Source organism: Esox lucius, chromosome 11, assembly GCF_011004845.1.
Source record: "Esox lucius isolate fEsoLuc1 chromosome 11, fEsoLuc1.pri, whole genome shotgun sequence".
Classification (NCBI taxonomy): domain Eukaryota; kingdom Metazoa; phylum Chordata; class Actinopteri; order Esociformes; family Esocidae; genus Esox; species Esox lucius.
In genome coordinates, this window is record NC_047579.1 from 43,742,584 (window position 1) to 43,763,363 (window position 20,780).

The 20,780-nt window shown below is 43.7% G+C and overlaps 1 protein-coding gene across 2 annotated transcripts in view; it reads right to left on the bottom strand.

Annotated features, from left to right (window-relative positions):
- Window positions 1-20,780, bottom strand: part of ttyh3a (tweety family member 3a) — a 56,905-nt gene that overhangs the window by 12,102 nt on the left and 24,023 nt on the right. For both annotated transcript variants that reach the window (XM_013136090.4, XM_013136092.4), the window contains exons 3-9: window positions 13,187-13,298; window positions 12,709-12,929; window positions 11,881-11,976; window positions 11,071-11,143; window positions 10,080-10,155; window positions 5,696-5,751; window positions 645-737 (exon numbers count right to left, since the gene is read on the bottom strand). In XM_013136090.4, coding sequence (XP_012991544.2) covers window positions 645-737; window positions 5,696-5,751; window positions 10,080-10,155; window positions 11,071-11,143; window positions 11,881-11,976; window positions 12,709-12,929; window positions 13,187-13,298 — 727 coding nt within the window. The remainder of the gene's footprint in view (window positions 1-644; window positions 738-5,695; window positions 5,752-10,079; window positions 10,156-11,070; window positions 11,144-11,880; window positions 11,977-12,708; window positions 12,930-13,186; window positions 13,299-20,780) is intronic.

The window sequence follows — 20,780 nt, forward strand, 5'->3', positions numbered from 1 at the left end:
GCTTAGATGTGTGTTGGCAGAGTTAAACACTCCTCTGGTAGTGGGCAGCAGGTGGTCTAGTGGGTCCAGCATTTGAGCAGTAACCAAATGGTTGACTGTTCAAATCCTTCAACAAACAAAGGGAAACATATGTTGCTCTGTCCCCTGATGGGTAACCCCAGGTGCTCTCTGATGGGTAACCCCAGGTGCTCTCTGATGGGTAACCCCAGGTGCTCTCCAATTAGCAGGGGTTGGGTTTAATGTGGAAGCTGGGTCACGGTCGGACTGTGCATACAGCACAGGAAATGTTTCCTTCAACTCAGCATATTTTTTCTGTTCACTGTGCTACTGAAGTATGCCTGCCTCTCTATTGCCCAAACAAACATCAGGACTCATTTGTTCCTGTGTACACACAGTGGAAAGATCAATGCTGGACAATACAGCACAACTAGAGGCCAGTCAAAGCTACCCCCAGTAACACATGGAGTGTCAGCAGATGTTAGCGGCCAGGTACACATTCTGTGTACTATTCAGCCCCTCAGACAGCATGGCAAGGCCAGAGGGGGGCTCGGTGTCTGGAGAGACCGGACAAGCAGCTTCCGTGTGGTATGACTGTCACCCCCCTGGTCAGGTGTCATTCACCGGCTGATCCCAGGAGGACTCACCTTGGTCTGGGGATACTCTCTGGTGGCAGAGCGCAGCAGTTCAGACACGTCGTCCTGCATCTCCACTAAGGCTTTGTGGCTGCCGGACAACTTCTGAAACACAAGAGGAAAACACATCCACCTGTGTTAGACGTTGCAGTGAGCTCCTGTACACTATCTGAACAATGTCTTTGTGAGAAACCTCATCTTTAAGAAAACAATCAATTTCTGTATGATCTGTTGGCAAAGTGACCTGCGGGATTTATGGCTTGCATAAAGGGATAGGACATTCCAGTCAATTTTGCTGCCGACCAACTAATCCTTAAACCGTAAAATAATGTGAGCAACAGAAAATACTATGTGCTGTCTGTGAGAAAACACTTTTCTTAACAGTGCACCTTTCCCAAGCGGTTCCATATGCCACCACCAGACCAACGCACCCCCGCTGGACCAACGCACCACCGCCGGACCAACGCACCAACGCCGTACCAACGCACCACCGCCGGACCAACGCCGTACCAACGCACCACCGCCGGACCAACGCACCACCGCCGGACCAACGCCTTACCAACGCACCACCACCAGACCAACGCACCACCGCTGGACCAACGCCGTACCAACGCACCACCGCCGGACCAACGCACCACCGCCGGACCAACGCACCATCGCCGGACCAACGCCATACCAACGCACCACCACCGGACCAACGCACCATTGCCGTACCACCGCCGGACCAACGCACCATTGCCGTACCACCGCCGGACCAACGCACCACCGCCGGACCAATGTACTATTGGGACACTTCGACTCAAAGAAAAAAGAATAGGAACCTTTTAATATGTGGCCGTCACATCAGAGTTCTTTATACACGCAATTGCATATAGATTTATCATGCAATGACTGTGCCCTCCTGCAGCAAGTAGCTTTCAAACTGTCCAGCCAACAGGAGTGATATGGCACAGAAAAATGTGTTTGCTGATCTGTTTACTCTGCAAGTGGTAGAAATAAGATAAAGAAACTATCAAAAATCAGCATGACCGGTTAAAAGCATTTTTGGCTGCTGACAGATTAACGTCCCTCGCCTCACAGTTTAAAAAACGTTTCTCTACATATGAATCCATAATAGCCAGCCTGAGCTTCTGCTGCCCTCAGAAATTCATTAAAAGTATAAGGGAAAAAAAGACCAGAATTGATGAAAGCAAGCCATGGATGAAGTTTTAGGGTAGGGTCTTCATAGCACATTAATAGTGAGAAAATCGGGATATTTAAGTCCAATGAAAATCAGTTGTACATGGTAAAGAGGTCAGTAACTGGATGGATTTGCGAGCAGAAACCACAACATAACTAGTTGACAAGCACAGGCCCTTGGTACAAGACAGGAGTGTTTTTGGTTCCGGTAACATAAATAATGTCCATGACCTTAAATAAATAAAAATCTATGGCCCCATGTGGAATTGGATTAATAAATAACGTACTATAAATACACAATTTGAGGCAACCACTCATTAAGCACTGGAGCATGTTCTCATTGGTCAGTAAAGGGTCAACCGTGAAAACAACAAATTATTCATGATTCTAAATTCAGGCCTTTAAGGGTACCAGCAGCTACCATATTTTGGACACAACCCTGGACCAACATGTTTGCCTGTAAAAGCTTTGATGTAAAACCAAATACAAATTTAAGGGGTGTGACCATACCCCTTTATGGTTACATACCCCCATGATTCCATGCTACATATGTGAAAGTAACCTGGGCAAGAAAAACTAAGCTTGCCTGTTGGCTGTATATTTAGAAATACAATTAAAAGTGATCCTGGTTATATAAAGCACTTCACCATGCTTAGATCTGCAATGCCTTAGGCTAGAAACAAGCTTTAAAAAACTGTGACGTGCATGGTGATTTCTTTGATTCAGAGGCTGAGCCTACTATCTCAGAAGATAAAACTGTACTGTTATGTCTCTATCAGTTACTGACTTCATAAAAAGACAACACGTATAAACCAAACCGCTTACTCGCTGCTGTTGGGTTCTATAAGTAATGCATGAGTAGACAGCAGAAGTCAATATCTATGTCTTTTAGGCCTCTGGGTGCTACAATTTCATTGCAAACAAATCACATTGGCATTGCTATTGGAGAAATCTGGCAAGAATGAACTATTTTCAATTTACAGAGAAACAGAAAACAAAAACTATTGAAAAGCATTATTGGTGATTTTATCAAATTCATGTTTTAATGTTACTGTCATTGAAATTATTTTACAGTAAATATCAATGTTCAATAGATTTGGATGCTATATTTATAACTCTTATGGGCTGACAACTATAAAAAAAAAATAATAATCTGAATCCAGACCTAGCTGCTTTCCCTTCCTGAAGGAAGGGTTTAAACCTTTTTGTTCACCACAAGGAAACCTTTTAGACAGATTGCTATGGATTATAACATACTTCATTTCTGTTGTTCCGTTAACAAACATGTTACGATCATTTTAAGAGAAAAATCTGTTTTTATGAAAGCTCATTGTAATTATACACTTTTACATTTCCCTTTCACCAAAAGAAATAAGATAAATACATAGCAACAGCTGATGCTATGAAATAAAAATTACTTCCCAAGTCCCATGTATTTAACTTACAGACTTCAGAAGGTCCTAGCTCAGCTTCTAAACCATGGAGGATATTCCCAAGTGAATTATTCATTTGTTCCCCTGGCATGTTTCTAGCCTGACTCATTATGAATAAATGCACTGCTATCAAAAGGTATTACTAATTGTAAATTGTAAGCAAATGTCCGCATTTAAAATAAACACTGACTGTCCCGCTGTCCCCATGAAGATAGGTAGGGAACACTTTCCAAGTGTACAGTGTGCAGTTCATAATATGCTAACATGGTGAAGACTGGCCCCGAGGCGTTGGCCTGTATTCTTAGGAAAATAAGCTGTTCTAGAATATTTAAGTATCATCTACACATCTATCTTTTGCTACACTATTTATTTGGTCAGTAAAAGGTTTACAAGTGTGTGAGCAAAAAGCTGATCTTTCTTTTGAGGTTGTTGCCATTAAAGACCAGTCTTCCTCCACATTGTTTTTTGGCAGCTGGCAGAACTGGCGTTATTTCAACCAGATCTGACCGCCGGCTTAGATCTGCTACTTTTCAAGCCAAGGTTTTAGTCAGCCATGCAAATATGAGACAGAGCAGTGAATAGATTAATTTATGACATCTGCATCACCTGGGCCTTTCCCTGATATGAATTTTGTCATCTCATTTGCATACAGAGTCCAGCAGGGGCACTGAAAATCATAGATGAGTAGAAAATACAGTGGGGAGAACAAGTATTTGATAACCTGCAAAATCAGCAGTGTTTCCTACTTACAAAGCATGTAGAGGGCTGTAATTTTTATTATAGGTACACTTCAACTTTGAGAGAAGGAATATATATATATATATCTTTTTTAATACAGAAAATCACATTGTATGATTTTTAAATAATTAATTTGAATTCTATTGCATGACATAAGTATTTGATCACCTACCAACCAGTAAGAATTCTGGCTCTCACAGACCTGTTAGTTTTTCTTTAAGAAGCCCTCCTGTTCTCCACTCTTTACCTGTATTAACTGCACCTGTTTGAACTTGTTACCTGTATAAAAGACACCTGTCCACACACTCAATCAAACAGACTCCAACCTCTCCACAATGGCCAAGACCAGAGAGCTGTGTAAGGACATCAGGGATAAAATTGTAGACCTGCACAAGGCTGGGATGGGCTACAGGACAATAGGCAAGCAGCTTGGTGAATAGGCAACAACTGTTGGCGCAATTATTAGAAAATGGAAGAAGTTCAAGATGATGGTCAATCTCCCTCGGTCTGGGGCTCCATGCAAGATCTCACCTCGTGGGGCATCAATGATCATGAGGAAGGTGAGGCATCAGCCCAGAACTACACGGCAGGACCTGGTCAATGACCTGAAGAGAGCTGGGACCACAGTCTCAAACAAAACCATTAGTAACACACTACGCCATCATGGATTCAAATCCTGCAGCGCACGCAAAGTCCCCCTGCTCAAGCCAGCGCATGTCCAGGCCCGTCTGAAGTTTGCCAATGACTATCTGGATGATCCAGAGGAGGAATGGGAGACGGTCATGTGGTTTGATGAAACAAAAATAGAGCTTTTTGGTCTAAACTCCACTCGCCGTGTTTGGAGGAAGAAGAAGGATGAGTACAACCCCAAGAACACCATCCCAACTGTGAAGCATGGAGGTGGAAACATCCATCTTTGGGGATGCTTTTCTGCAAAAGGGACAGGACGACTGCACCGTATTGAGGGGAGGATGGATGGGGCCATGTATCGCGAGATCTTGGCCAACAACCTCCTTCCCTCAGTAAGAGCACTGAAGATGAGTCGTGGCTGGGTCTTCCAGCATGACAACGACCCGAAACAAACAGCCAGGGCAACTAAGGAGTGGCTCCGTAAGAAGCATCTCAAGGTCCTGGAGTGGCATAGCCAGCAGTCTCCAGACCTGAACCCAATAGAAAATCTTTGGAGGGAGCTGAAAGTCCGTATTGCCCAGCGACCTGAAGGATCTTGGAGAAGGTCTGTATGGAGGAGTGGTCCTGCTGCAGTGTGTGCGAACCTGGTCAAGAACTACAGGAATCTTATGATCTCTGTAATTGCAAACAAAGGTTTCTGTACCAAATATTAAGTTCTGCTTTTCTGATGAATCAAATACTTATGTCATGCAATAAAATGCAAAGTAATTACTTAAAAATCATACAATGTGACTTTCTGGATTTTTGTTTTAGATTCCGTCACTCTTGAAGTGTACCTATGATAAAAATTACAGACTTCTACATGCTTTGTAAATCGGCAGTGTATCAAATACTTGTTCTCCCCACTGTATGTCCATACATTAGCCAGTATGAATGTAGTGTCAAGACACTCTTCAGCCTCATTAGACCTCTGATGTTATGAGACAAGAGTAAATACAGGCCCAATCCTCTGTACCACAAGCAGATTTAAAACCAACAGATGCCCGTTGTTTGTGATGCCAAAACGAAGAGAAAGCAGCCTACCTGTTGAAAGGGGTTGGTCTGGCCCACACTGCATCCCAGGAAGTACTGCAGGATGTCTGTGGGAGAAAAGCATTGAGCACTGGATCAGGTGATGTGAGCAGTAAGCAGCAGTACTAAAGAACCTCTCAGTACGGTTAGTTAAAAGGCCAGTACACCAGGCTGTAATTAAGAACCTCTCAGTACAGTTAGTTAGAAGACCAGTACACCAGGCTGTATTTAAGAACCTCTCAGTACGGTAAGTTAGAAGGCCAGTACACCAGGCTGTAATTAAGAACCTCTCAGTACGGTTAGTTAGAAGACCAGTACACCAGGCTGTAGTTAAAGAGGTGGTGTCACTGAAGTCATTCCCACAGGACACATTCCTTCTCTCCAGCTATGTTACCCTTGAAAGCAGACAGGTCCTTAAGAGTTAAAATACGTAGGTGCTCTCAGGGCTATTATGCTGAATTGCAGGGTAATATTGACATCCCACATCCAAATAGTGTTGAGGCTGCGTGGTGTCAGGGGAGAACACGGCAACACCCACCGTCCTACACAATCAACTCACATCTTTAACAGAGGGCAAGTCAGAGAGCGAGACGGTGAGCAGGAAGACAGCAAGACAGAGAGGGAGACAGAGAGCGAGACAGAGAGCAGGGAGACAGGAAAGACAGCGAGCAAGACAGAGCGAGACCGGAAAGAGAGAGCGAGACAGGAAAGAGAGCGTGAGACAGGAAAGAAAGAGCGAGACAGGAAAGAAAGAGCGAGACAGGAAAGAAAGAGCGAGACAGGAAAGAAAGAGCAAGACAGGAAAGAAAGAGCAAGACAGGAAAGAAAGAGCGAGACAGGAAAGAAAGAGCAAGACAGGAAAGAATGAGCAAGACAGGAAAGAATGAGCAAGACAGGAAAGAGAGGGAGACAGGAAAGAATGAGGAAGATAGGAGAGAGGGAGACAGGAAAGAATGAACAAGATAGGAGAGAGGGAGACAGGAAAGAATGAACAAGATAGGAGAGTGGGAGACAGGAAAGAATGAACAAGATAGGAGAGTGGGAGACAGGAAAGACAGAATACTGAACTTGTGGAGCACAAACAACACTAAACACATAAACAATATTTATCTTTTCATAAAAATTAATTCCCCCATTAATTATGCTTTAAAAAACTGCACATTGTTGCAATACATACCAAATAATTTGTTGTTAATCATTCTTATGCTTGGGAAATGTAAAAAAAATACCAATAACACCCTTTGAACTGAAGTCAGAGACAGAGAAATAGATAGAAAGAGATGGGTTTGCTTTTCTGCAGAGAGTGAATCAGTATCATTGGAAGTGTCTGAGAGAGTAATCAATTAGCTTGTTAACAAGGTCATGGGAGTTAACTCGGTGGCGTGTGACAAGTGGACACATCCCAAATGACACCCTACACCCAATATGGCCATGGTCAGTAGTCAGGCACTACCTAGGGAACAGAGGGCCGTTTAGGAAGCCCCAGGGCTTGATGGGAATGTTTTAGTCCCCAGTAAACAATGCTAATGAGTTAGATAGGGGCATAAACACACACACGGTGCCACTGGGAGTAATGGTATCCTGCTCCAGACCATTCACTGGTGGGATGGTGTGAGCAGGAGAGACATTTCCTCGCCGACACCTGCCCACCAAACACCAAAACACACCAGTTTAAGAAATGGTCATATGTGTGAGTGCATGACTCAAACGGCGAGACACGAAGCAGGCTTGAATGAGGAGTGTTGGAGTACCGCTCCATCTGGCCTGTGATGTCATCACCAGCACAACACACCACGTCCTGTCCCCGGTAACACTCTGGTTCGTGACGTTCGGCCCCTACCACACAGGCAAGTGGGTTTCAGACAATGTCATTCTCTGTGGGGGGATTCTGGATTTTCTTTTTTTTTCTGTTGTTATCTAAACTTGCCTGTTTCTCTCATACAGAGAGACAGGCAGACAGAGAGAAACAGACAGACAGAAGCAGACAGAGAGAAACAGACAGAGAGAAACAGACAGAGAGAGAGAGAGAGAGACAGTGAGACAGAGAGAGAGAGACAGTGAGAGACTGACAGGAAGACAGAGAGAGGCGGAAAGAGAAAGGCAGACAGGCAAACATTTAGAGTCAGACAAGCAGACAAACAGATAGACAGAGAGAAGCAAACAGGCAGACAGTGAGTGGCAGACAGTAAGTGAGAGGCAGACAGTGAGTGAGAGGCAGACAGTGAGAGAGAGGCAGACAGTGAGAGAGAGGCAGACAGTGAGAGAGAGGCAGACAGTGAGAGAGAGGAAGACAGTGAGAGAGAGGAAGACAGTGAGAGAGAGGCAGACAGTGAGAGAGAGGCAGACAGTGAGAGAGAGGCAGACAGTGAGAGAGAGGCAGACAGTGAGAGAGAGGCAGACAGTGAGAGAGAGGCAGACAGTGAGAGAGAGGCAGACAGTGAGAGAGAGGCAGACAGTGAGAGAGAGGCAGACAGTGAGAGAGAGGCAGAGAGTGAGTGAGAGGCAGAGAGTGAGTGAGAGGCAGAGAGTGAGTGAGAGGCAGAGAGTGAATAAGAGGCAGAGAGTGAGTGAGAGGCACATAGTGAGTGAGAGGCAGAGAGTGAGTGAGAGGCAGAGAGTGAGTGAGAGGCAGAGAGTGAGTGAGAGGCAGAGAGTGAGTGAGTGGCAGAGAGTGAGTGAGTGGCAGACAGTGAGTGAGAGGCAGACAGTGAGTGAGAGGCAGACAGTGAGTGAGAGGCAGACAGTGAGTGAGAGGCAGACAGTGAGTGAGAGGCAGACAGTGAGTGAGAGGCAGACAACAGCAGAGTGCTCTAGTTATGGATGGTCATGTCTGTTGTAGCTGAGCTTCCATGCTGTCTGTCTCATCAACACTGTAATTAGGACACTGACATAGGAAATTAACTGCTCATTCAATTATATCCTTGGATGGCCACACACAACAGGCTGAATAGAAAACCTCATACTCATGTCTTGCAAGTGTTTAAGGCAGCGAATTTGAGAGATGACAGCCTCATAACTTGTCTTTCTGGGAGCTGCAATAACTGGGTTCAGGATTTTACTACCACAATGTCAGAATGCTATAAAAGACAACCAATGGCACAAACATAAAGCATACAACCAAAAAATAGAAGAGACTTTCTTTTGGAGCTATGACAGGACTGTAAAGTTGCTGTCACATTTTGATCAACAAGGAAAAACGAAGAGGAACAATGGAAACACAGCTTCATTGTGACATACAGCCTAGATTATGGTGTCAATCACCAGGGCGACAACAGGTTGGTCATGCCCAGTAATCCAACCCATGTCAGGAGTCTTGGCCAGGCCCCCTGTCCCTCTCCTGTCATTGACTGGGCATTGACAGACATGAACAGGACACAATGGACAGAGACGCAAATAATGAAAGGGATGCCATTTTAAAAGGCTGCCATTTGTAGACAGGGAACCCCCCTAGGCCTGGAAGCCAGGGCCATTCTTAGAGGTCCAAAACATGAGCTGGGAAACCAAGCGTCACATCTTGTATCATATCACCACACTACGGTACGCTAATTAAAAATCCAAAGTCCTGCCATGCAAAGCCAGCACCTGTATTGGATGACCCTGAAAGGTTAAATGAAGTCAAATGTACACAGCTGCCCAGCGCAAAAACACAGAGATATATGAACGTAGAAGCACAGATAACAGAACACACATCGACACAGGAGGCCTGGAGGTCCAGGGAGGAGATTAATGGGCAGGTCAGATGATGACTCACACCACAAATAAACCACCCTGGACGGACCGTTAGAACAGGTTTTCTGTACTACATCCACAACCAACCTCCAACCACAAGATGCCCCACATCACCCCAGGCTTGTCCGCCCGGCACAGATGACCTGAGGCTAATTTATACAGTCCTATTACAGGCTGGAGCTGGTGGTCATGCAGACCGGCCCAGGTCAATCAAACCAGAACTGTATCTCCCTGCTAGCTAGCATACAGGTTGACATCAATCAACTGGGCTTGTCTGGCATGCATTCAAGCACTTTGGTCTTTGATTCGCTGCTCGATTACTGCAACCGCATCTTTCCCCAGGGTGAATGAATACGCACCTTTCAGAAACACCCTCCACATGATAAAATCCCTCTACAATAGAAAGGCTCATATTTTGTCACAAGCAATCGCACAGCATAACGCATTTGTTTTCTCCACTGAGGATTTTCCATTTACCACTACAATTGTCTCTAGAATAAAGAAGGATATGAAAGTGTCTGCGACTAAGAATGTGTGAATAAAAACCTCAGCAGAAAACAGGAAGTGTTGGACGGGATTACAGAAGGGCAAGCGTCTAATGACGCTTACTACAAACATACGAAGCCCGGGACATTGTCAGTTCCATTCTTCCATATGAATGAATTACCTTTATTGAGCACTCCATACTGCTCTGTCATCTGGGTGACAAACATGTCGGGAGCAACGCAGAAATCACTGGAGGCCTGCAGAGGGAGTGAAACACATGCACAGTCTAAAACATTTAGAAGAACAACACATATCTCAGCAGTGCCATCATGAGACGGTGAAATAAAGCGTGTCAGTAGTGATCCCACCGGAGGTCCGACACAGCCGGTTCCTGGAAGAGCCTGGGTGCAACGGGTCATCTCTGATTCACACCCACGGGGAGAATAATCTACTTCAAAATAGTGCTGGGGAGGTGATTTGCATGAGAATGCCACCGGGTATTCAATATATCATAAAGGCCTGCTGTGCACCATCAACAGAACACGCTGCCACCTAGAAATGGTCTCTAGCTACAGTCTGCCTAGAAACTGTCCCTAAACGACCTCCCAAGCGTTGACACGTCTAACTTCATGACTCATACAGTTAATAGCATGCTATCTGGTTGAGAGCTTTACAGGTTCTACCATTCTACTCCCACGCCACTAGTGCAGACTGCAGAACTCTGGGTTCTACAGTTCTATTCTCAGACTACTAATGCAGAGCTCTGGGTATGGGTTCTACAGTTCTAATCCCACACTACTAATGCAGAGCTCTGGGTTTTAGAGTTCTATTCTCAGACTACTAATGCAGAGCTCTGGGTTCTACCGTTCTATTAACACACTACTAATGCAGAGCTCGGGGTCATACAGTTCTATTTCCACACTACTAATGCAGAGCTTCGGGTTCTACAGTTCTATTCTCATACTACTAATGCAGAGCTCTGGGTTCTACAGTTCTCTTCCCACAGCACTAGTGCAGAGCTCTGGGTTCTACAGGTCTCTTCCCACAGCACTAGTGCAGAGCTCTGGGTTCTACAGGTCTCTTCCCACAGCACTAGTGCAGAGCTCTGGGTTCTACTATCCTACTCCCACACTACTAGTGAAATAGAGCAATATTCCCACAGACACACTCACCGCAGAGACTGCCAGCTCCAGTCCCAGGGAGGCCCAGCTGACTACCAGGGCCAACACACCCAGCAGGCCCACTCTGGGGAAGGAGAGACAGGGAGAGACAGAGGGAGGGAGACGGTAAGGCGAAAGAGAGGGAGGGAGATGGAGGAGAGAGGAAGGCATGAGGGAGGGACATAAGATAAACAAAGGAAGGGAGGGAAAGCGAGTGGAAGAGTGGTTAGAACTTAGGATAAGCAGTGCTTCGCTTAACCCCAAGTGATGGCTATAACATCTGTGCATACTTGTTAATCAAACAATGGGGGTTTAGTGTTCAGTTTTAAGAAAGAAACCATCCTTAACACCTGCTGGAATAATCTTCACTGGATTCAATTAAACATTATAAATATAGCAGGTGACTAACAACAAATGCATCTCACATTAACACATTGGTAAAGAGACCAATGCTAAGACTGGTAATTAATTGGCAGTACAACTCCAATCATTCTCCATGAATACTTCTGCATTTGAAAGTGAAGAACTGAGAAAAAAAAAAAAAAAAAGAAAACATATTGGGAAAATGTTAAACAATTTGGGAAAAGAAAATTCTTAATGATTAAATAACCCCCACTCCCAAAGGAGTTGTTTATATAACTGCCCTCAATTTTAAGATGTCTTTACTTAAGTATTTTCAAAAGATAGGAAAGCTAGAGCACATTTTATTTAATCATTCAACTGAATGACAACAGCTTACAACATATTCCCCAGCAATATATTGTCCCGGTTCCACTCTACTGGTTTGTTCCAGCCCTCATATGGTCACATGTTTGGACTCACCCAATCAGTGTTCCTTTGGAGTTGCGAATGAGGCCAAATAGCACCATCAAACAGATGAGGACGTCAAACAACAGCAGGCCCAAGTAGCCCAGCCACCTGATGAAAAACGGCAACAACAACACGTTAAGAAAAAGCCAACCACAACAGCACCAGACCTGGTAATCGTGGAGATCATCCTGATTAATGTGGGGATCATCCTGATGAAGGTAAAGAAATCCAAAAGGACAAAGACATGGCGATTGCTACAAACATACACCAAAACAAATAGGCCATGTCATTTGAAGTCCACGTTCCCTGGGAGACGCCGAAAGAGGCAGCGTTTAAAATGTGAGAAGCAGCAGCAGCATCATCCAGTTTCATCTCCCTAACTACTCTTCATTTGACATGCTTTTCTGGAAAAATCTAAGTTCATATTAGTTTGGTCAATTTCTTTAAGATTATGCAATCTGTTAATGACCTGGGAGTATCAATATGTGGCACAACATAAGCGTAGACAAATCTATGAGAGAAACAATGCAGGATTTCTGTCTGAGAGAAATCTGCGTGGCTCTATTCACGCTCCATCAAACGAACATCTTCTATGTGAATGTGGCAGCAGATATAATAACACCAGCGAGCTAATCGCTACCTTGAAAAACCAGCTACAGAGCTGTAAATACAACATAATGAAAGCTGGGGGGAAAAAAATCTACATTCATATAAAACAGTCAAATAAGGCAATGAAACCAACAAAGCATTCCGGTTCTGGATTTTGGCGAACAATGGAAACCCCCGGACAGGTACGGTGGCTCCTGCATGGGGCCCTCCTGTCCCGCTGATCTCCCTCACCTGTACCAGTCGTAGAGCTCGATGTTGACCGCCAGCTCCTCCAGGGAGATGTCTCTGTTGCCCCAGAAGGGGATCTCCCCCATCTGCCTCACCAGTTCGTCCAGCTGGCCCTGCAGTTTCTGGATAATGGAAAGGTAGTCAGTGTGCTTGGCGTACTGGCCCTCCAGCTGGCCCAGACTGCCATCCACGGTCTTGTTCAGGGACCCTGTGCTGTCCCATACCTAGGTAGCAGGAGAAGGGAGAGAAACGCAAGGTTGAAATCCACACTTCTTATGGGGACAGCACACAAGAACACAATCAAAAAGACAATAGCTTAATACATAATGAAGTATCGCTAGGGAGAATCAATGCTCCTCACGGTAGAATAACTGTTACATTAGAATGTTTTCAGTTAATGGAGTGCCCTGCCTATGTTATAGTTTTGACAGTGGTAATTTGACCTGGGGTGTTATGGCATTTATGGGATTTGGCGTCTTACCAGCTTCTGCACTCCGGCCACTGTGCGGTTGGCATGGCGCAGGGAATACGTCAGCCTGTTCACTCCGTCACAGGTTTCACCGTTCCCATAGAAACCAACAGCAATGCCAGCGCTGAGCCGAGACAAAGGGGAGGAGTGGTTAGGAGGAAGACGGGTCGGCAGAGGGAGGGATAGGTGTATGCAGCCTGCATCTACTCTGCCAAGGCTGGATCCCAGTGAACAGGAAGCACTGAGCTCCAGCAGAAAGCTCCTCTATACAGAAGCCATAGCAACCCAGAGGAATGGGTCAGCAATGCCCAGAGCCCCTCAACAGAACTGACAAAGGCTGCACTGACACAGGAAATCAGCCCTCGTCCATTTCTGGAAGCCGGAGATTAAAGGGCTGCTATCCTGGCCATCGTAAAAAGCCACTGGCAGCCAGTCAAATGCAGCACAGGCATGGGAACCTCTTCTAAATATTTCTGTTCCACCTTAAAATGTGGACCGTTTAGACATCAGGCCAGTGTTGTGGCAGAACTTTTTCCAAGGATCTTATCAGTACGCTATACTGGATGTGATGATGTGCACCAAATTACAGTTTGCAGTGGTAGCAAAATGTTTTCTAAGCACCTGTTCCAACAGTAAACCAAACGACTTTTAATCCACCCATAAATGTATTTTCTTTAGAAACAGGCCTGGAAAATAGTAGAACCTGTGGCCAACTAGCAATGTCCAGTCAAAGGTTTGGGCATACCTCATTCAAGGGTATTACTTTATTTGTACAATATTCTACGTTTTACAATAATACTAGAATGATATGATACGATTCCCCCCATTACAGAACTGTAAACATATCTATGTAAATTCAGCAATATTAATAAGATGCAATGAAATCACTAATAGCGCGTTTTTAAGTTTCAAAACATTGTGACAGCCCTCAGCAGTGGCACACCGTGCAGATACGGTGCTTGTGCGTCTGTCGATGGTGGTTGACTCTCAGTAAGTAGTTCAAACAAAGGATATGTTAGACATTTCTTTACTTCTGCCACTCAATACAATAAATCACATTTCTAACCGTCACCAGCCTTCATTTCCTCTGCCTTGAATTACAGGTCACTCGTTATGTTAGCTAGCGGTTAGCTGATGTTTTCTAGCAAGCTACAGTAACATCAACCAGCTTTTGCAGCTGTTTGAATTCAAGTCAATGGGAGAAGCTTGCAGTGCAGTGCAGTGTATGTAGTGTTCCTTAGCTGGCCAAGTTCGTGTCTACCGTGTGAAAGGCATGTAGCTAACGTGAGGTTAACCCAGTAAGTAGTGGCCTTGTAGATAGGTTTCCCTCTGCGTACCTTTCATTTCTAAAAGAACACACCATATGTCAAATTGGTGTCCTTTTATCCTATGTCTGAATGGGGTATAAGTCTTTTCTTATTCAAATATATGGAAATACAACTTTAAATGAGCTGAAATTAGAAGCAACATTTGAATTTATTTTATGACGGTGTAAACATTTACAGAAATGTCAAAAACATTGCTATCGGCCAATTATGTTAAATGAACATCGGCTATCGGTATCGGCCAATAATTTTCTTATAGGTGCATCCCTAACATCTACCACTGCCACGTTCCCTCTTCTGAGGCAGCACATTGCTTTAATCCTGGGATTTTGTTTCTTGACAAAAGATCGCAGAGATCAATGCCATCAAAATGTTATGTGTAGGTGAGGCTCACATTGATTGCCATTTGGCTCTTTTCAAGTGTGCTGCATTGGTGGAGCAGAGATCCCAACCCCTAGACAGACAAAACGGGTGCAGAGTATTAGAGGGTCTTTGTGACCTAATTGAAAAGAAGACCACCAATGTCAGAGATGTGCTTGTCCCATTTTAGACTGGCATGAAATGTCACACAGAGCTCTTTGTTGCTGAACACCATCTCAAGTGTGGCCGGATATTGATAATACAAATCCCTGAATGTTTTGGATGATAACTGTCGGCCTATGTTCCCCTAATTTCATGGATAATAACTGTCTTACTACGTTCCCCGAATGTCTTGGGTAATAACTGTCTTACTACGTTCCCCGAATGTCTTGGGTAATAACTGTCTTACTACGTTCCCCGAATGTCATGGATAATAACTGTCTTACTACGTTCCCCGAATGTCATGGATAATAACTGTCTTACTACGTTCCCCGAATGTCTTGGGTAATAACTGTCTTACTACGTTCCCCGAATGTCATGGATAATAACTGTCTTACTACGTTCCCCGAATGTCATGGATAATAACTGTTGGCCTATGTTCCCTGAATGTCATGGATAATAACTGTCGGCCTATGTTCCCCGAATGTCATGGATAATAACTGTCGGCCTACGTTCCCCGAATGTCATGGATAATAACTGTTGGCCTATGTTCCCTGAATGTCATGGATAATAACTGTCGGCCTATGTTCCCCGAATGTCATGGATAATAACTGTCGGCCTACGTTCCCCGAATGTCATGGATAATATCTGTTGGCCTATGTTCCCTGAATGTCATGGATAATAACTGTCGGCCTATGTTCCCTGAATGTCATGGATAATACCTGTCGGCCTATGTTCCCTGAATGTCATGGATAATAACGGTCTTACTACGTTGCATGCGACAACAAATGTGTCTGTTTTAATTTTGGGCTACTACAAGCATGAGCATGACACAACTAGGAAGCCTGAACGCCTTTCCTGTGGTGGCAACAAATACCTCACCACTAGGGGTCACCGTGGCAGGTCTCCGGACGCCCAAATTCTGTCCAATGTGAGTCTCCCACTGTGAGCAGTTTCATAAGCAGCACAATCACGGTCTGCCGCGCTGCCAACAGAGAATGCCCAGCAAGCCAAACAAAGGCCGATTGACCATGTGGCCGCTCTCAGCTGGGAACATGCAACTGGATGGGGGCTCGAAGTGCACAGCAACCTGAAGGACGGACCATTCAGATGACACACGTGACTTCAAATGAAAGACATCTCCATACAGGAAGAAAAAGCCCTTCATTACTTGAGAGATTCAAAAGGTGCAGAGCTATAAACCAAAACAAATTAGGCCTATCATGGTGACCTCAACAAAAGGCAGTGAGAAGGAACAACAACGTAGTTCCTATTGGAACACACATTGCTGATAACTTCCTTATTGAGGAACATGGACTTACTATGACTGTCACATTTGAGGTAGTCTTGCTGGTTATCTTATAAGGCAGTGGTTCCCAATCTTTTTCAGTTACTGTACCCCCAAAAAGAATTTGCACTGCTTGGAGTACCACTGAAGTACCCCCTCATGTTCATTTCACTAGTAAGTCTATTGTGTCATGAGTGTTTTCAAGTACCCCCTGTGGAAAGGCCAAGTACCCCCAGGGGTCCTAGTACCCCTGGTTGGGAACCACTGTTATAAGGCATGTACAAAATCCTTAAATTGCTCTGGGGAGGTGACATGAACACAAATGATGGAACACTCTATGGTAGACGCCAGAGTTTCAAAAATGCCTTTCGAGTCAGAGACGGGATGTGAACATTGTAGAGCATGATTTCTTTGAAAACATACTTGCCATTGTCCTAGATTAAGTTTAAAGCTGGCCGATTCAGTTCATTTGAGGTTCTCAGACAGACGTCGTTCCAAACCTGGCGTTGGGGAGCCTGTTAAACTACAGCAACCTTGTTCACTATTTAAAATAACAGGGGTTTTCAAATACACAGACACAGAAAGCTGAGATGACTGAACAGCGACACTCAAAGGGCTGGCTTCGTGCAGTTTGCATTGTGTAACCCAGCCCTATGCCCCTGACAGCCTCATTAAACAAAATGATGTTTTATTTCAATTGTATAGGTGTCTTCTTCATCCCAAATATATATGTATTTATTTTTTACAACCAATGGACCATACAGTCTCTGGGTACTTCTGTCGGAGGGATTGGGTGTACTGGAGAGCCCATTCTGTGCACTGATCTGGGACCTCTCAACCAGCCTAATCCTTACTAGAACAGGCTCTGCAGGACATGAGGACAAGATGAGTCATGACAAATCATGAGACTGACTGGTGTAAAATACTTCATTACATATTATTGCATATTAATTTAATGCACAGTTGATTGAAAAGTGCTGTGAGAAACGCTGTATCACTGTGCGTTTACAGTCGACTCTGGACACTGTGCTTGAGGTTGCCACGTTTTAATGCAGGCCAACATGGTACAAAATCAGATTCATGATATAATAATACAGTTGTGCTCATAAGTTTGCACACCCTGGCAGAAATTGTGAAATCTTGGCATTGATTTTGCAAATATGACTGATCATGCAATTTTATTTAAGAATAGTGATCATATGAAGCCATTTATTGTAGTTGTTTGGCTCCTTTTCAACTGTTAACAGAAATCACCCAAACGGCCCTGATGAAAAGTTTACATACCCTTGAATGTTTGGCCTTCTTACAGACACACAAGGAGACACACACAAGTGAACATGGCAACTAAAGGTGCAGGTTACAACACCTGTGGCTTTTCTAATTGCAATTAGCGTCTGTGAATAAATAGTCAATGAGTTTGTTAGCTCTCACGTGGATCCACTGAGACGGTGTGTTTGTTTCAAGGAGCACAATACGACGAACAAAAATGAGCTGCATGAGTTGCCAGGAAGAAGCCTTTACTGCACCAGTACCACAAAAAAGCCTGTTTACAATATGCCCAACAACACCTTGACACGCCTCACAGCTCCTGGCACAGTGTGATTTGGAGTGATGAGATCAAAATAGAGCTTTATGGTCACAACCATAAGCGCTATGCTTGGAGAGGGGTCAACAAGGCCTATAGTGAACAGAACACCACCCCCACTGTCAAGCATGGTGGTGGCTCACTGATGTTTTAGGGGTGTGTGAGCTCTAAAGGCACAGGAAATCTTATGAAAATGTATGGCAAGATGAATGCAGCAAGTTATCAGAAAATACTGGCAGACAATTTGCATTCTTTGGCATGAAAGCTGCGCATGGGATGCTCTTGAACTTTCCAGCAGGACAATGACCCTAAGCACTAGGCCAAGTTGACACTACAGTTGTTACAGCAGAAAAAGGTGAAGGTTTTGGAGCGGTCATCACAGTCTCCTGACCCTAATATCATCGAGCCACTCTGGGCAGACGACCATAGACGACCGAAGACTTTGCAAGAGCTGGAGGCATTTGGCCAAGACGAATGGGCAGCTAAACCACCTGCAAACATTTCGTGGCCTCATAGAAAACTATTACAAAAGACCTCACGCTGTCATTGATGCTTAAGGGGACAATACATAGTATTAAGAAATAAGGGTATGCAGACTTTTGTCAGTTCATTTTTTTCTATGTTGCAATGTTTTATTTTATGATTGTGGCATTCTGTTATGACCTACAGTTGAATGTGAATCCCATAAGAAATAAAAGACGTGTTTTGCCTGCTCACTCATGTTTTCTTTACAAATGGTACATACAGTGGATATAGAAAGTCTACACACCCCTGTTAAAATGCCAGGTTCTTGTGATTTTCCCAAATGCTTTTGGGGGATTTGATGTTTGTTTTTGTAAACTTCAGCCGGGCTTTGTAAGAAAAGGCTTCCGTTTTGCCACTCTACCCCATAGCCCATTCATATGAAGAATACGGGAGATTGTTGTCACATGTAGCACACAGCAAGTATCTGCCAGAAATTCCTGTAATTCCTTTAATGTTGCTGTAGGCCTATTGGAAGCCTCCCTGACCAGTTTTCTTCTCGTCTTTTCATACATTTTGGAGGGACGTCCAGTTCTTAGTAATGTCTCTGTTGTGCCATATTTTCTCCACTTGATGATGACTGTCTTCACTGTGTTCAATGGTATATCTAATACTTTGGAAATTATTTTGTATCCTTCTCCTGACTGATATCTTTCAACAAGGAGATCCCTCTGATGCTTTTGAGGCTCTCTGCGGACCATGGCTTTTGCTCTGAGATGCAACTAAGAAAATGTCAGGAAAATCCTACTAGACCAGCTGAACTTTATTTGTGATTAATCAGAGTCACTTTAAATGATGGCATGCGTGTAATGACTTTTATTTAACATGAGTTTGAACGTGTTTGCTTAATTCTGAACACAGCCACATCCCCAGTTATAAGAGGGGGTGCACACTTATGCAACCAGTTTATTGTAAGGTTTTTGTTTAATTTCACCCCCTTGAAGATTTCAGTTTGTTTTTCAATTGAATTGTTCACATTATAAGTCACATTAAAAGTGGAAAAAGTTTTGACATGATTATCTTTGTCTCATTATTTTATATAACAAAAACCTGTCCTTTTAACAGGGGTGTGTAGACTTCTTATATCCACTGTATATTACCAATTCTCCAAGGGTATGCAAACTTTGAGCACAACTATAGATAGAGAATGACATATTTTAGCCTAACTTTAAGCAAATGATGGAGCTTTGTCCTTTTCTCTGGGAAGATTGGGACAGCTTTATGATCTCTCTTTTAATCAGATGCTAATCTAAGCCATTAGTAAACATTTGACATATAAAAGATATAATTTACTTATTACATTAAGTTATCATTTATTAGTATTTGAATATATGGCATTTCTAGAAATAAAGTCAATGATCATTTCTTACGTTGTTGTTATAAAATGTCACAGTATCAAACAAATGAAACAATTTTCCTGGTAACTCATAATTGGAATATAATAACATAAGAATCAGCCACCACTCGATATCTTTATTACTTTCTCTGCGGTCTTGATAGGCATGCAGATGTATATTTATAATATGGGTCCAGTTATACACTGTGCTTGGAGGGATACAGACACCCTTCTTCTTCATGGCCAACATGTAGTATTAAAACTAATTCACTTTCTCTTTCTCTGCCTTTCAACAGTATGTATAAAGATTCCTGGGGACAGAGGGTTCCCCACAACTTATTTCAGCCCAGTGCTTGGCCCATTAAGTTTTCCAACAAACAATAATTTAACAGAGAAGCAAATAAAACTACACAAAAATAAATAAAACTAAGTTCATTTAATATAACAGATTTTTAAAATCAGTATTGGTGCACAATACACTTACACAGGCCGTGAAGGCTATTAATTTCATGGAACAACTTTTATCCACAATTAGCCAAGTTAGGCCACTGCGAAATAGAGCTGTAGAAAGACATTCGGGCTCCACCTGCATAAAATCAATATACACAAAGTAAATTAAAGCTTGATCGCTGAGTGTTTTTTGCAACCTGACACCCCTGACTGCCATTCTGTGTCAAGTTCAAGCTTCATCCGGTTAAGATGAGAGCCAGTCTACTCTTCACCATGCATCCAATGAGTGTCTGGGATTGCCCATTTCCTGTGGTGCTGCAAGCTAATCCCTTCCTGTCATACACCGCAGGGTGAAAAGTAGGCTGGGGCTATTGTCTCCATATTCAGGGCAAACTGAGCCCACCTCAAGAGACAATTACAATCTGGTGGAAGAATATATGGCCCTCTGAAAACAGGAAACACAGCTAAAAAGAACATGAAACAAAGTTTGTCTTATCAAGAAACCACACCTGTGTGTGTTTTTTTTTTTTATATAGTCAGTTGTTCTTCATCTCTTCCACATTATACTGTCAGTGACTGCC